A 13,192-nucleotide genomic window follows, 5' to 3' on the forward strand; every position below is an offset into this window, starting at 1 on the left:
TTCGCTCTCGTCTTCGACCCCTCCGAAGTCCAGAGCCGCCAACTGACTCGGGACCGCCTCATCGCCCGTGTGAAAGCGACACGGACCGGTCCAGCCAAGAGACAGACGTCTCAGATCGCTCCGAGGAGTTATGCACGTTTCGTCGGCGCTGGGATCTACGGCGTGAGTGAACGGGTCTCCTGTCGTTACAACTGGCCATGCAATGTCGATAGCGCGCTCGTTGCGAAGTCATGAGATATGACTGCGGCTGACAGGCTTTACAGACTGGACCTTCCCCAGCGGCGGCGGGTGCGGTGGACTGCGCCATGAAATGCACTCAAGATCCAAGTGAGTAAATTTCTAATCTACATTCGACATCACAACCCTCCATGGCTACAACACTCCATGCTGCAAGAGTGATACTGAACTGGTTCAGCGTGCTACGCAGCATCATGGGACACTTCGGCAAGTATCTGCCGTCATCGTTACAATGACGCCCAAGCGTTCGTACAGAGGATCGCTAGCAACACTGCGTACATCAAAGGCGAGACGTGTGATAGTGCGCGGACGAGGTTTGGCGGGGGTGCAGAGTCTTTTTGCATCATCATTGCACGTGCTCCCGGGCTTGAGCTGATGTGTGTCAGATCTCAACAACCTGCCATGCACGATAGAAGTAGTGTGAGGGGCTGGAAATCGCGAGCGGATAGGGGGCAAAAGAGCATGATTTTGGTGATTCAGATTCGACACACCGTGACGATCCCTATTTGCCGTACTGGCCATAGAGTAAGTAGATGAGCATGCAATACCAGCGATCCAATCTTTCCCGTCCGCAATACTCAAGGCTGGTATTAACCAGTTTTCATGCGATAGCAGTGACTGTCCTTGGGACGACCATCGATATTCGAGGGAATCCGCCCATCCCATCCGGTGATGGCTTCATTACGAGCGTCTGCTGCGAGTAGGATATGTATCCTAGTATGAGGCCCTGCGCAGTGTCAGCCAGTATTCACTCATTAATCACGAAGACTGGAAAAGCGGTCGAGATGGGCACGTACCTGATCTATCAAGCTCGAAATCACACAGATGACATCTTCCAACACGATCGTCCCATCTTCAACCTCGGACGACCCCTCAAACGCGCGCGAAGCGGCCGAGACAAAGATCCACGTCGGACACCTACTCCGGGTCGTACCGGGATCGAGGGTATAGTACAGGCGTAGTCTGCGCATCAGCCAAGATACACCTTACTCCAAAGGTTGACGGCAAAACCTACGCCTCTCTAAACAGATTCCGCCAAACCAATATCTCCCCCCTCTCAAACAAAACCAACCAGACACTCCGGCTCCTCAGCCATTCTCTCCGCTTCTCGAGCTCTCGCCGCCAGGCCGCTATATCGCCTGTCCGGAACGCGCGGATGAGGTCGACATATTCGGGCAGATTGTATGTCGTGAGTATGTCCGGACGGGGGAGGTGGCCGAGGAGGAGGTTGATGGGGATGAGGCGCATGAGGATGGATCTGCCCGTGAGCTTTATTCTCACCCGCAAGGATCACTCCCTCAACACGGCCCTGACTCACCTTCTTTGCTTCCATCCACTCTCGGGGCAGAGCTCCCAAGCCCGATCTAAACTGGCCTTCGCCCCTCTCATATCTAGCAAAATCACTTCTAGCCTTCCGCGCCAATACCAGCTCTCGCACACGTCGGCCTGACGGACATGTTGGCCGCGCATGGCCAGCCGCCTGTCCTCGGGTGGTGTGAGGGACTGAACGGATCGGCGGAGCTCGACAGCTTGAGTGTGGAGTTTACGCTGCATCGTCAGCTATTCGCTGCTCAATGACCATCGTGCGAGAATGGGGCTGAAGATAGCTCACCTCGGCATATATCCGCCAGAGGATATTGGCGAGGCTCCACACTACGTCCCCTACGAAATCGCCCCTGCCTATCTCGGATTCCCATTCCGAGGAGGCGACGGGTGAGGAGGCGACTTGGAAGGACCGCTCGATGGCTTGACGGGTCGTGTCTTTGATGGAGCGGGAGGAGTCGTGGTCGCGAGAGGGAGAGGTGGCTAGTGCGGCTGCCTGATAGGTCAGCAAGGTGTCCACTGCTGAGGTAACGTTGGCGTCCAATCCGGAATCCCTGAGCTCTCATGCGGTGTCCTCTTCGACTCCCCACATGTTCGCCTGCCGTCCGCTGGTCCCACCCTCTGCTAGAGCGCCAATCTTACTACGAGATAGTCATGATGCGACTCACTCTTCTTGAGACAGGCAGTATCCGCTTCGCCATCTCAAGGACCAGCTTGTTGAGGAAAGGATGCAGGTACGGCCCGTTCGCAGACATGCCATACAGCCGATTCAGCTCGCTGCCTGATCAGCATCGACCACCGTGCCCCTCTATCCAGACTTAGGTATCATCTGGCGATTTGACTACGCAAGAGAGATGTGGCTCACGTATAAACAGCCAACAACCTCGTAAAGTCCCCATACGCCTTTGTCCGGATCGCATCTTCGCCAATCGGTGTCGCCTGGTGAAGCGGGTTAAGATTATCCAGTACAGCCGCAACGAAGGCTGCGTAGGTGTCTCTTGCTGAGGCGGGGATGGCGGACGTGAGGTGAAATATCGCTTCGGGCGCGAGAGCAGAAGGAGGGACCTGCTATATCAGCATCCAGCTTTGGGTGGGCTCGGGTACGCCGGTAGCATGAGAAATTTGCGCACCTTCGTGACAGACTGTTGGATGGGTGTCCAGTATGGATGATCTGGACCCAGCGGTATCGAGGCGACGAGGATGGCCGATTGGCCAGAGACGAAGACGGTAGATAGGTGTTGCATGAATTGTTGGAGCAAAGCTCCGCCGGGCTGGGCCATTGTCGCTAGCGAGATCAGGATTTCGCCAGATAATGATGGGTCGTGCTGTGCTATATGCTCATAGCGAAGGTCGGCCGTCACGTAGATTACCAGTCAAGTATGTTAGGGAATACACAGTAGTACTTGCAAATAGCAAAGTGATAGCTCGAGGTCTTCTGAGCTTTAGGTGGGCCGACAGGATTGGATTGCTGGCGGTTCCGGGGGCGCGTTTCATGTGATACTCTGCGGGCGGTAAGCGGCAAGCGAGGTCGCACGGCCGATTGGGGGCTGGGGCTAAGTCCCGGCGCAATCACGACCGAGCCGCATAGCCTATACTAGTAGATGCGTCCACAAGCTCAAGCGAATTTGCTGCATAGCTAGACAATATCCCTCCGACCCAGAATAACAACCCTCCTATCCCATTCCACCCTCACCCCGTACTTCCCACCCCTCTTAACCCCCTTCAGACCCTGTATCTCCTTGACCGTCTCCCACCTCGCTCCAATGCCTTCCACCCAGGGCCTCTCTGTCCCGCTCTCAAGGACGACGTAGTCTATGCCCGCTTTTCTAGCTCCTGACGGAGTGAGCAGAGCTGGGTCTTCCGATTTGGAATAGATCCATTCGGGCTGATTCGTGGCGGACGATAGGGCGGAGGTATATTGGGTGGTAGGGAAGGTGGTGTCGTGGAGGAAGGTGAAGAGGGATGCGCCTGTTTGGAGTGGGTAGGAAGAGAAGTGGACGGTGACTGTTGCCAATCAGCTTTGGCCTACGCTGACTCGTGGGAACGTTACAACAAACCAGGTTCACCAGATGCCGTCGGTACGCGCAGCTCCTCCAGAGCGCGCCAGACATCCCCACCGGGATAGTTGTTAGCAGATATGAACGTCAGAAAGCCGGTCGCGACGACCTGGAGGGCAAGTAATCCGATGAGACCTAGTCTGAACAAAGGCCGGATACGAGGAGGGGTCGTTGACCATCTAGCAAAAATATCAGCTCGACCATTACAGCACAGTTCCGGCAGGCGTCCAGAGGGACGTCCACTCACAGCGCAGAAGCAGTCATGGCCGCCACGACATTCACCACCGGTACTGCATACACCACAAACCGCCACTCCTTGTGCCCCACCGCACTCAGACCGCCCAACAGCCCCACCACGCCCAGACCCATCCCCAGCCGTCCCGTCACCTCCTGGATAGCCTTGACCTGTCCCAGTCCGATCGACTTTCGGGCGATACCCAGGCGGCTGGCGGGAACCAAGACGGCACCAAGGGCAGCGAGCGGTAGAGCACCCATGAGGAGCTTGGGGAGCGAGTTGCTGAAGTAGTAATGTTTGCTCATGATGCCCCAATTGGCCGATTGGCCCTGGACAAGATTGTAGTGCATTGAGGAGAGCTCAGGCCAGATGATTTGCCAGGCGGAGTTGAAGGTCGGTAAGGAGGGATGGGGGAGGGCTTGTGACCAGAGGAAGTAGTCGATAGGTCCTGAGACGGCTGTACTATCAGCATCTGGGACGGTATCGACGACTGAAGGCTTACCGAGAGCGCTGAACCCGCCCGCCGCACCCGCCAAGATAGCGTCTGGGATGGTCGTCATACCGTTGATGACCAGCCCGAGCGTCATTGGAAGCAAGAACAGAGCGAGCTCCAGCCTCGTATTCGTAGCAAGGAAAGTCAGAAGCGCGATTGTCATGCGGACCCGCTTGCGTCGTATAGGAGCCGGGATGGATGATGCTCCTGATCGGATGATCCATCCTACTGCGAGGTAGACTGCGCTAGTCAGCTGGTTTGTGTGTGCTGACGGACATGGAACAGGCAGCTCACCTCCGGGAAGAGCCATAAAGTTGGGCAGAGTCCGCCCCGCATAGTACGGCACATGGAATTGGGTCAAGCTCAGGAGGATGAACCATATCCGTACGCCTGGACCATAGCGGTACCGGAGGGCTTTGGTGAGCTGAGCGAAAGACACAGCAAAGCCTGAAGCTAGTACGATGCGGACTGAACTGGTCAGCTGGACTCAAGCAGCATCTGGAAGCCGTTAACCTACTGATGATCTGAATGTCCAGCTTGGTGTGGAACAGACCTAGGAGAGATCCTGCCTGTACCACTGGATACGATAGACTAGCAAGAATGATGGAAGGGAGGAAGGATCGGGGAACGGCTCCGGGGAAGGTAACATGGTCCCACTGATCTGTCAGTTAACGCTCGCCCTTCTGACGCTTGCCGATTCCCCCAGTCCAGCCATGAGCTCACCCTTGCGATAGAGCTAGGCCATAACCCATGCGCCAACATGTCATGTACCGCATGCAGCGTAAAGCTCTCCTCCACCTTGGTATAAGGCGACAGCCAGACATGGAGCCATGTCACTGCGATGGGAAAGATATCCCAAGCGATCATTCCCGCCTTCCTTTTGCGATTCAGTATCGATGGCTTTCTCTTTCCGGTGCTCATTGTGGTACTGACTGGAGCATAGGGGGAGGTGCATCGCGTCTGAGGACCATCGCTGGCTGATGTATGGGCTGCAGTGGACGTGGTGTATCAGCCGAGTTGAGTTGCATCGACCCGAGCCAGTTCCGTCGGAAAGAATGGAGTCAGAGCCAATCTCCGTTCCCGGATCTGGTCTGTCCACGTGTTCGTCCGGCGGCAAAAGAAGGATCCGATCCGAAGATATTTCTCGAGCTCTCGCAAGCTCTCGCACCTTCCACCTTGCCAATCTATTATCCATCTATACATCACCATACAACAGCAGCTCAGTATCATACCGCTGCAATACGCACAGAATGCCTCCTCGTATCCCAACCAGGGTGTTCACATCCCTACCCTTCGGCCCAAACTCAGTGGCCAGCTCGTCCACCCTTCCTCCACCTCCCCGTCCGTCTTCCCCCGAAATCTCTAAACGATCGATACATACCAGCGGTAGACCCGGTCCACCAACCTACCCACTAGAAAGATGTCCTCGCAGACTATCAGATCCTAGATCGCAGCGATCGGTAAGCTCACAACACCTCGTGCAGAAGTCAGCTGATCATGCAGCGCTCATTTCACGCCTCGGCGCCATCGAGAGCTTCTGCCAAAGACCCATACCAGGTACTAGGCGTCAAGAAGGATGCAACTGCCAGTGACATCAAGAAGGAGTACTACCAGCTGGCCAAGAAGTGGCATCCCGACTCCAACAAGGAGAAGGGGGCAAATGAGCGGTTCATGGAGATTCAAGCTGCTTACGATGTAAGCTAGCCGGTTGACGATCACGTGCCACAGCTGACAGTGTAGATACTATCGGACGATAAGAAGAGGCAAGCATACGACCAGTACGGCTCGGCATCCCAGCAAGAAGGCTTCGATCCCAACTTCGCTCGCGGCGCAGGCGGGTTTGGCGGGTTCCAGGGCTTCGGCGGTGGATTCGGCGGGCAGGCAGGGAACGCTGGAGACCTCTTCGAACAGCTGTTCGGCGGTGCTTTCGGCGGCGGAGGCGGAGGTAGTCCCTTCGGTCCAGGCGGCGGACAGCGGCAACGCCCGTCAAAGGGCGACGATCTCGAAACGGTCATCTCCCTCTCTTTCCTCGAAGCGTGTAACGGTATCTCGCGCAAGATCAACATCACTCCCGTCGTCGACTGCAAGCCATGTACCGGCTCCGGTCTCAAGCCCGGGGAGAAGAAGACAACCTGTGCGACATGTCGGGGAACGGGACAGCAGGCGTTCCAGGTCCAAGGGATGTTCATGGCGTCGACGTGCCAAACATGTGGTGGAGCAGGGAGCAGTATACCCCGGGGAGCGAGGTGTGGGGAGTGTGAGGGTGTCGGGCGGGTCAAGGAGCGGAAGGAGGTCGAGGTGGATATACCCGCAGGAGTGGAGGATGGGATGAAGGTCAAGATGCCGGGTATGGGGGATATGCCGCTCGGATCGACTGGACCACCAGGCGATCTCTTCATCCGAGTCAATGTCAAGCCGTCGGCGGTGTTCAGGCGACAAGGGACTAACCTGTACCATGACGCCAAGGTGCCGCTGCACACTGCACTGCTGGGTGGGCGGGTGCGGATCCCCACGCTGGAGGGAGATGTCGAAGTGCGAGTACGGGAAGGTACGCAGAACGGAGAGGAGGCGGTATTGAAGGGCAGGGGAGTGAAGAGTGTGTATCCCCAACGAGGGAGGGATGCGAGGGGTGATCTGATTGTTGGCTGGAGGATACAGATCCCAAGGTCAGCTGCCCAGTGTACTATAGCTTTACGACTGTAGCTGACTTCCCAGATCCCTCTCTGGACTCCAAAAGAAGATCATGCAAGCCTACGCAGACGACGTTGAGGGCCGCAACCCCGAGATCCACTTCGGATCGCTCCCCTCATCCCCCTCATCACCTATCGACTCGTCATCACCTTCTCCGTCCCAGTCAACACCACCTTCCCGCTCTACCGGTTCTTCAGCGTCCTCGTTCAAGGAAGACCAAGGTAAATCCTCCTCCTCCTCATCCTCATCATCGGCTCCATTCGTCGAGACCGAGACCCGCTCCTCCCCTTCCTCGCGCGCGGCCGAGCCGAGCGTGTTGGAGAACATCGCTTCGGCAGTCGGTGGTGCGCTGGGCTGGGCCGAGTCGTTCTTTGGCAGCGGCAAGGGGAAGGGGAGGAAGTAGAAGGGAGGGATTCGGGCTGTGAGCACGCAGTAGAGCAACGTTGACACCAGGTTAGTCAATTCTACTTCCGACACCACTTCCGGCGAGGCGACGCCAAGCGTATCCGCAGATGTCAAGCGGGATGATGTTGACGCGGCTCAGTCATCGACAAAAACGGCGGCTGGTCTAGAGGCGGATGCGAGGGGCGAGGAGGGGGAGCAAGATGAGTCAGTGCCAGTGGAGGAGGAGAAGAAGAGTGCGACGGGGTGATCAGGCAGTCAAGGGGCTGCACCGGTTCCGTAGCGGATCGGGAGGGGGATGGACGCTCATATAATGCTATCTAGACGCTCATTACCTACTCATACTTGATATATACAATGTACTACTCTGACCAGGGGCACTACTATATGTGCCTATTTTGCCTGATCCACTATTCGAATTCGACCGCACTTCTCACCATACTATGCTATAAGGGGCTTTCTTCATCCGCCGTCCGGAGCGATTCTCGCATCATGTGCGCCTCCCTCTCGTTGAGCGCCCTGCGCTGAAGAAGAATATCCGGTAGCTCCTCTGCGATCTCCTTGTCCCTGACCAGGTTTGATTCGCCGTATATCGCCATACACTCCTCCGCATAGCTCCGGAGGATCCCAGGGACGCGTGCCCATTGTCGTCCTTGCTCGAGGCAGTACCGCTGAGCCTCAGTAGCGAAGAACCGTAACGTCCGAAGGCCGATGAGGAAGAGGAGCCGTAGAGCAATGTGATGTTGACTGACGAATCGTAGCTGAGGATATCTGAGCCAGAGGTAGGGTGGGAGTTTGAGGATGTCGAAAAGGAGGTGGTTGACAAGCATGGGTATGACGTTGTACGCTATCGTAAGTCGGTGACCTGGTGTTCCAATTCATGCATCAACAACGAGAGCAACGTACTGCCAAAGACCATAGCAAGCGCCACCATTCGTTGCCACATTGGCTCAGCCAACTCCCTCTTCGTCTGCCGCATATATGCCTGACCGGGCCGAGCGAGGTACGGTCCGAGGTTTTCGACAAAGAGAAATGCACGAGCTGCTTCGCCGAAATCGTAGAGGAGGGGAAATTGGAGTTCGATTGGCAGTTCTATACCGAGGAACTCATAAATGCGATCCCAGTAGGCGTGAACACGTCGAATAGCGAGGATGAGGCCGAGTCCTGCGACAATGCGAATTTCGGGCACTTGTCGCTCGTTGGCATAGGTAGCTAGGGCAATGAACCGCACCATACCTGCACTAGCATCAGCCGAGCTCAGCGTTTGAGTGATCAGGCAAGGTCGCTCACCGATCACGTAGCATGTCGCGAGCGCAGCGCCCCACGGTGACCCGATCCGACGGGTGAGCTCCTTTTGAGGCTTCCAGGGGTTACTACCGTACTGGCGATAGACTTCTCCCCTCTCGCCGCGTAAGTCCGCAATCCTGGTCGCATGGTTTGTGGAGAGGATCCACAACATTTCGGCATTACTGTACCTGCCGACGCCCGCACCGGTATGGGCGAGTGGGGGGGCAGGGGCAGGGGCAGGGGCAGGGGCAGGTGCACGCGCCGGAATAGGGACTGGGGGAGGTACACGCGTCCGTCTAGGGACGGGACGTATAGGCCTTGCTGTATATGGGGGCGGGGGATCGTCCATGCTGATTGGTAGGGATGCGGAGAGCAGTGTGGTGAAGTGATGAGGTGTTCGAAGGGTCAAGAAGAAAGTTCGGACAGCAGCCAAAAATACGTAAACGAGGGGATGGCTAAGCTTCGAGGGGGTCCTTTGGCTGACCACTGGGAACACACAGCTTGTAAGACCCTGCTACGCCGATCTTTGGAGCTATATGATGACTTGCCCATGACTTCTGATCAGGATCGGACCTCGGTACCGTGGCACATGCCTGAGTGTGGCGGATCTGCAACAGCGGTGAACAACGTGCCACTTTCGCGGATAACGTGACCGGTCGAGCGGCAAGGCGGCAACGGCGATCTGGGCACCGACGAGGTGCCTCACTGGCTCATGTAAGCGACGCCGAGCTGTGCGCCTGAGTGATATTGAGGTGTAGTCTCGATTTTAGACATTAGAGATCGGAAAGCACCACCATTAATCCGTCTCAGGTAGTTTCCTGCACTCCGCCCTATGCCGCTTCAGACCAGGGGATGTCTGCCTCCATGTCGCAGTCGGGAGGTATCGGTCCTTCTCGCCTTGAGCCACACGTAGACCCTCTTGGCCCTGTCATTCTCCTGCGCAGTCCAAAACACAGTCCCTAATTAAGTGATGACCGGACGGCTGTATCAGGTTCATTCGTGTCAACAGTCAAGCGAGTCTCGGCGGACTGTGGGCAGCTTGGGCGCATTCGTCTCACTTCATCTGGCTCTCCTTGCTTACATCCCCGATGTGCCCTTCCATGTCGCGGGTATACGATTACCTCTCTCGCCCATGATGCGTCCGGTCGATCTAAGCGCCTTTGCCCATTTCGGATCGCTTGTGTGCCTCCTGTCTCATGCACCGTCAGCCTATCATCAGTCGAAGGTCCAGCGCAGAAAGGGGTGACTAACAAAATCGCGGGATATGGCCGAAAAGGCTAGCCCTAAGGGCAGGCAGTCCGACAGCCAAGTAAGCTCTCTCATTAGCGGGATGGTGGGGTGGATCTGGTGTGGTACCACGTCTAAGCAGGCGATGATGCACGCCATGGCGCATAGCGCCTGAGCCCTGTAAGTTATTGATTCCTTTTACCGCAAATGCTGAGCCGAAGCAGTAGTGCGCGAGTCTGGTGTCTGTTCGTGCACTTAGACCAATAGAGCTGACGATGTACATGCATGAGTATAGAATTGGAGCTACACCGCCTGCGATATCAGCTCTTGGCACAGGCGGTATTGAGGTGATAGTTGATGATGAGGAAGGGTCTGTGCGTAGACATGCAGTAGGTGAGATATCACTCACCTTCGTAACGAGACAAACACGTTTACAACGATACCGTCCTCCTTTTAGAGCTTGGCGTCCCTGCCCTTGCTCGGCGCCTTGCCCGTGCCCTTCCCCTTCTCCATGCCCAGGTTACCCTCATTGCCAGCATCCCCACCGGCTCCCACCTCGCGATACGCCGGGTCGACCTGCTGTCCACCATTGATGTTGATCGCGCCCTTCATCTTCTTCCCGCTCTCTGACGCCTCGCCGCCTTGCGCCTCCCTCTCCGTCTGACCCTGCTTGAGACCCGGCTCGTACTCGTTCTCTTTGCCCTGGTCCTTGCTCCCCGACTTGTCTGGGGTGACTCCGCCGGATCGCCCGGACGTGACCTTCGGGGTCTTGACGGCGTTTTGGAGGTCGTTTGGCTTGATCGCCATTATACGTGGTTTTGACGGTGAGGATGGGTGCTAGGGGAAATGGGACGGCCGGGACAGGTGCTGATGTGTTGTGTTGTGTGATCGGTCGTGAGGTCAGGAGAGGACAGTAGGAGCTGAGAACAGCTTCTTGTTTGACATTCGTGCAAGATCGATCGATGACCGGGTAAGGTGAATCGGATGTTCCGGCTATGAGATTAACCGACTTGACGTCACCACCTATCTGTTGGTGGTCATGGTTTCGCTCCGTGACACAGTGAAACACACGCGCAGCCAAGTAACTTCTCATCACGGCCACCGTACGTCCCGACCTGCAGGAGAAGAGGATGACCAAAGATCGCCCAAAGACTGAGACCAGACGGCTGAGTTCGCGGATCAGGCACCACTGGAATGAGGGTCCTGGACCCGCGATTGCCCCTTGTCTGATCCAGAAAAAGGCCCAGGATGGTTACCCACCAGGTCTCACGGGGAAACTGTAAGGTCTATAACAGCTCACAAGCAGATGTCATGACGCGAATTTGCTGTCCATGTCTTTATCGACATCATCGTATCCGGCGCAGCTGGAGCGGCAGATCTCACACCGCATTCCTCAGCTCGGAGCTGCCGGCATCGCCTGACCCTGGGCTCTGCGATCGGCGAGCCTCAGCAACTACATACATACGCCGCACTGGTCTAACGAAAGACGGCGGGTCTACGCAAGGAGAGAACTCGGATCGACTGGCATATGTCTTAACTATGTACAGCATGATATCACTACGGTTCATAAGGCACACTCGGTCGACCCCGCTCCATCCCGCCTCCCTCTGTCTCTTGCTCCATCTCCGACTATAGCCACCTTCTTCGCCACCCTGGCTGGATTGGGCATATGTATATATCGTCTGACTGTGTCTCATGTGCTGTCCGGACGGATCTCGAGCATGTTCGTGTTTCGTATGTACAGCGATGTGGGGAACATGGCCCCTTGGGTCAAAGGTCTTCAATCTGCACCTGGATCAGCTTGGGCCAAAAGAGAGGCTGGGACGGAACTATGGGGCGGAGAACAAGAGATCCACCTACCTGTCTTTTCGGCCAGCTCGTCCCTCTTCAGCGCGTCACTCTTCGTCTCGCCCTCCTTCTTCCACGCATCCATCTCCTCCTTACGCTCTCTGACCACCTGCCTCTCGCGAATCGGATTCGCAATGAGCAGAAGCCGCCTCATCTTGTCTGTCCAGCCAGCGATAATGGCGTGTTCCTCGCGGCGGAAGCCTCGACGCTCAGCGATGTGAGGTAGGTAGGTGAAACTGAAATCGAGCATGAGGGCGGGGAGGAGGAATGAGAGTGGACTCAAGAGTTCGAAGATGGGGTGGTAGTGGGCTGGCTTGTTGGAGACGGATGTGTGGTTCGGATACCAGACGACAACAGTCACGACGGCGATGTGGTAGAAGGCGAAGATGATGCCCGGCGCGCAGAATGCTGGTGGATCAGCTACACGTGCCACATTGGTTACGAGGAGCACACTCACTGAAGAGGGCAAGAATGTTGATGAGGTGCCGCTTCCAGCGAGGAAGAAATCTCTCGCGAAGAGTTTGGAGTCTCGGCGTATAGAGACACCGTGTGATGGACGTCCACGTGCGCGGCCAGCAGAAGGTAGCGGTCGAGGTTTCGCCCATTCCTCGTGAGGTTGGAGTGAGCAGGTTGTGGGGGTAGGAGACAGCTCGCATGAGCTTGAGTCTGTATGTGAAGGCAATTCGAAGGCCAATGAAAAAATAGAGACCGAGTTGGACGGATTCGATGGCGGAATTCGTAAAGCCGGCCGACCGCGCGAGGATGGGAAGAGCGATGAGCGACACTAGCAATGTCAGCTTTAATTCCTGGCATTGGTAATAGCTTTTGGTGAGACCCACTGAGATTGAGCAGACCCAACTGGCGACCCAGCGCCGACGTCATCTGGATGTCGAAAATCGGCTCCAAGCCGACATTGCTGTTGGCCTTTCGGACATAGCCAATCTCCGCGAGCTGACCCTCAGCTTGGCTGAAGTCCCCACTTCTCAAGGGGGTGGCGAAGGCCTCGAAGTTATCTTTCCACCAGATCTGCTCGATCGCCCGCCGGCGTGCCTCGTCGTCATCGATAGGCGTATCTGACGGAGCCAGCTCGACTGCGATGATCGCCGGGTTCGAAGTGGAAGGGGCGGGAGCCACGGCAATATCAATCGGGTCTTTCTCGTTCATTTGGGACCCTTGGGTAGTATGGATGCAGTAGGGAAGGGTATGGATTTGATGGCGATATGAGAAGATGAGAAAGAGAGATGGCACGAGCGATCAAAGCGCTCGAAGGTCAGGGCGTAAATGGGGGGAGTAAAGGATTGTGTGTGTATGGTTCGCGTTCCTGATCGGTGCCTAGCTCCTGTGAGAACCACTACATGAGCCAATTCTAGGCGGTAGAGTAGAGGGATGACA

General features: G+C 56.3%; 5 protein-coding genes across 5 annotated transcripts; 1 reads left to right on the plus strand and 4 right to left on the minus strand.

Annotated features, from left to right (window-relative positions):
- Window positions 1–992: 992 nt before the first annotated feature.
- MKK02DRAFT_32747 (uncharacterized protein) lies at window positions 993–2,840 on the minus strand (the record flags this gene model as incomplete). The annotated part of the gene is made up of 8 exons (XM_053088563.1): window positions 993–1,034; window positions 1,059–1,200; window positions 1,253–1,495; window positions 1,556–1,785; window positions 1,850–2,056; window positions 2,229–2,337; window positions 2,426–2,625; window positions 2,691–2,840. 8 exons carry the CDS (start codon window positions 2,838–2,840, stop codon window positions 993–995), a joined length of 1,323 nt encoding a protein of 440 aa, XP_052945065.1.
- A 356-nt stretch (window positions 2,841–3,196) lies between these two features.
- On the minus strand, window positions 3,197–5,266 carry MKK02DRAFT_43971 (Alg9-like mannosyltransferase family-domain-containing protein; the record flags this gene model as incomplete). The annotated part of the gene is made up of 7 exons (XM_053092706.1): window positions 3,197–3,564; window positions 3,618–3,796; window positions 3,865–4,309; window positions 4,355–4,585; window positions 4,640–4,813; window positions 4,863–5,001; window positions 5,069–5,266. The coding sequence occupies 7 exons, from the start codon at window positions 5,264–5,266 to the stop codon at window positions 3,197–3,199; spliced, it is 1,734 nt and encodes a 577-aa protein (XP_052945066.1).
- Window positions 5,267–5,595: 329 nt separating this feature from the next.
- On the plus strand, window positions 5,596–7,439 carry MKK02DRAFT_26059 (putative DNAj protein; the record flags this gene model as incomplete). Its single annotated transcript, XM_053087136.1, has 4 exons — window positions 5,596–5,823; window positions 5,849–6,040; window positions 6,086–7,011; window positions 7,061–7,439. 4 exons carry the CDS (start codon window positions 5,596–5,598, stop codon window positions 7,437–7,439), a joined length of 1,725 nt encoding a protein of 574 aa, XP_052945067.1.
- Window positions 7,440–7,884: 445 nt separating this feature from the next.
- On the minus strand, window positions 7,885–9,074 carry MKK02DRAFT_43973 (uncharacterized protein; the record flags this gene model as incomplete). Its single annotated transcript, XM_053092707.1, has 3 exons — window positions 7,885–8,285; window positions 8,345–8,674; window positions 8,729–9,074. The coding sequence occupies 3 exons, from the start codon at window positions 9,072–9,074 to the stop codon at window positions 7,885–7,887; spliced, it is 1,077 nt and encodes a 358-aa protein (XP_052945068.1).
- Window positions 9,075–10,405: 1,331 nt separating this feature from the next.
- MKK02DRAFT_32750 (uncharacterized protein) lies at window positions 10,406–12,964 on the minus strand (the record flags this gene model as incomplete). The annotated part of the gene is made up of 8 exons (XM_053088564.1): window positions 10,406–10,686; window positions 10,712–11,104; window positions 11,213–11,229; window positions 11,253–11,382; window positions 11,418–11,489; window positions 11,813–12,208; window positions 12,258–12,584; window positions 12,640–12,964. 8 exons carry the CDS (start codon window positions 12,962–12,964, stop codon window positions 10,406–10,408), a joined length of 1,941 nt encoding a protein of 646 aa, XP_052945069.1.
- Window positions 12,965–13,192: the final 228 nt, after the last annotated feature.

The sequence above is a fragment of the Dioszegia hungarica genome, assembly GCF_025882075.1.
Source record: "Dioszegia hungarica strain PDD-24b-2 chromosome Unknown MKK02contig_8, whole genome shotgun sequence".
NCBI lineage: Eukaryota > Fungi > Basidiomycota > Tremellomycetes > Tremellales > Bulleribasidiaceae > Dioszegia > Dioszegia hungarica.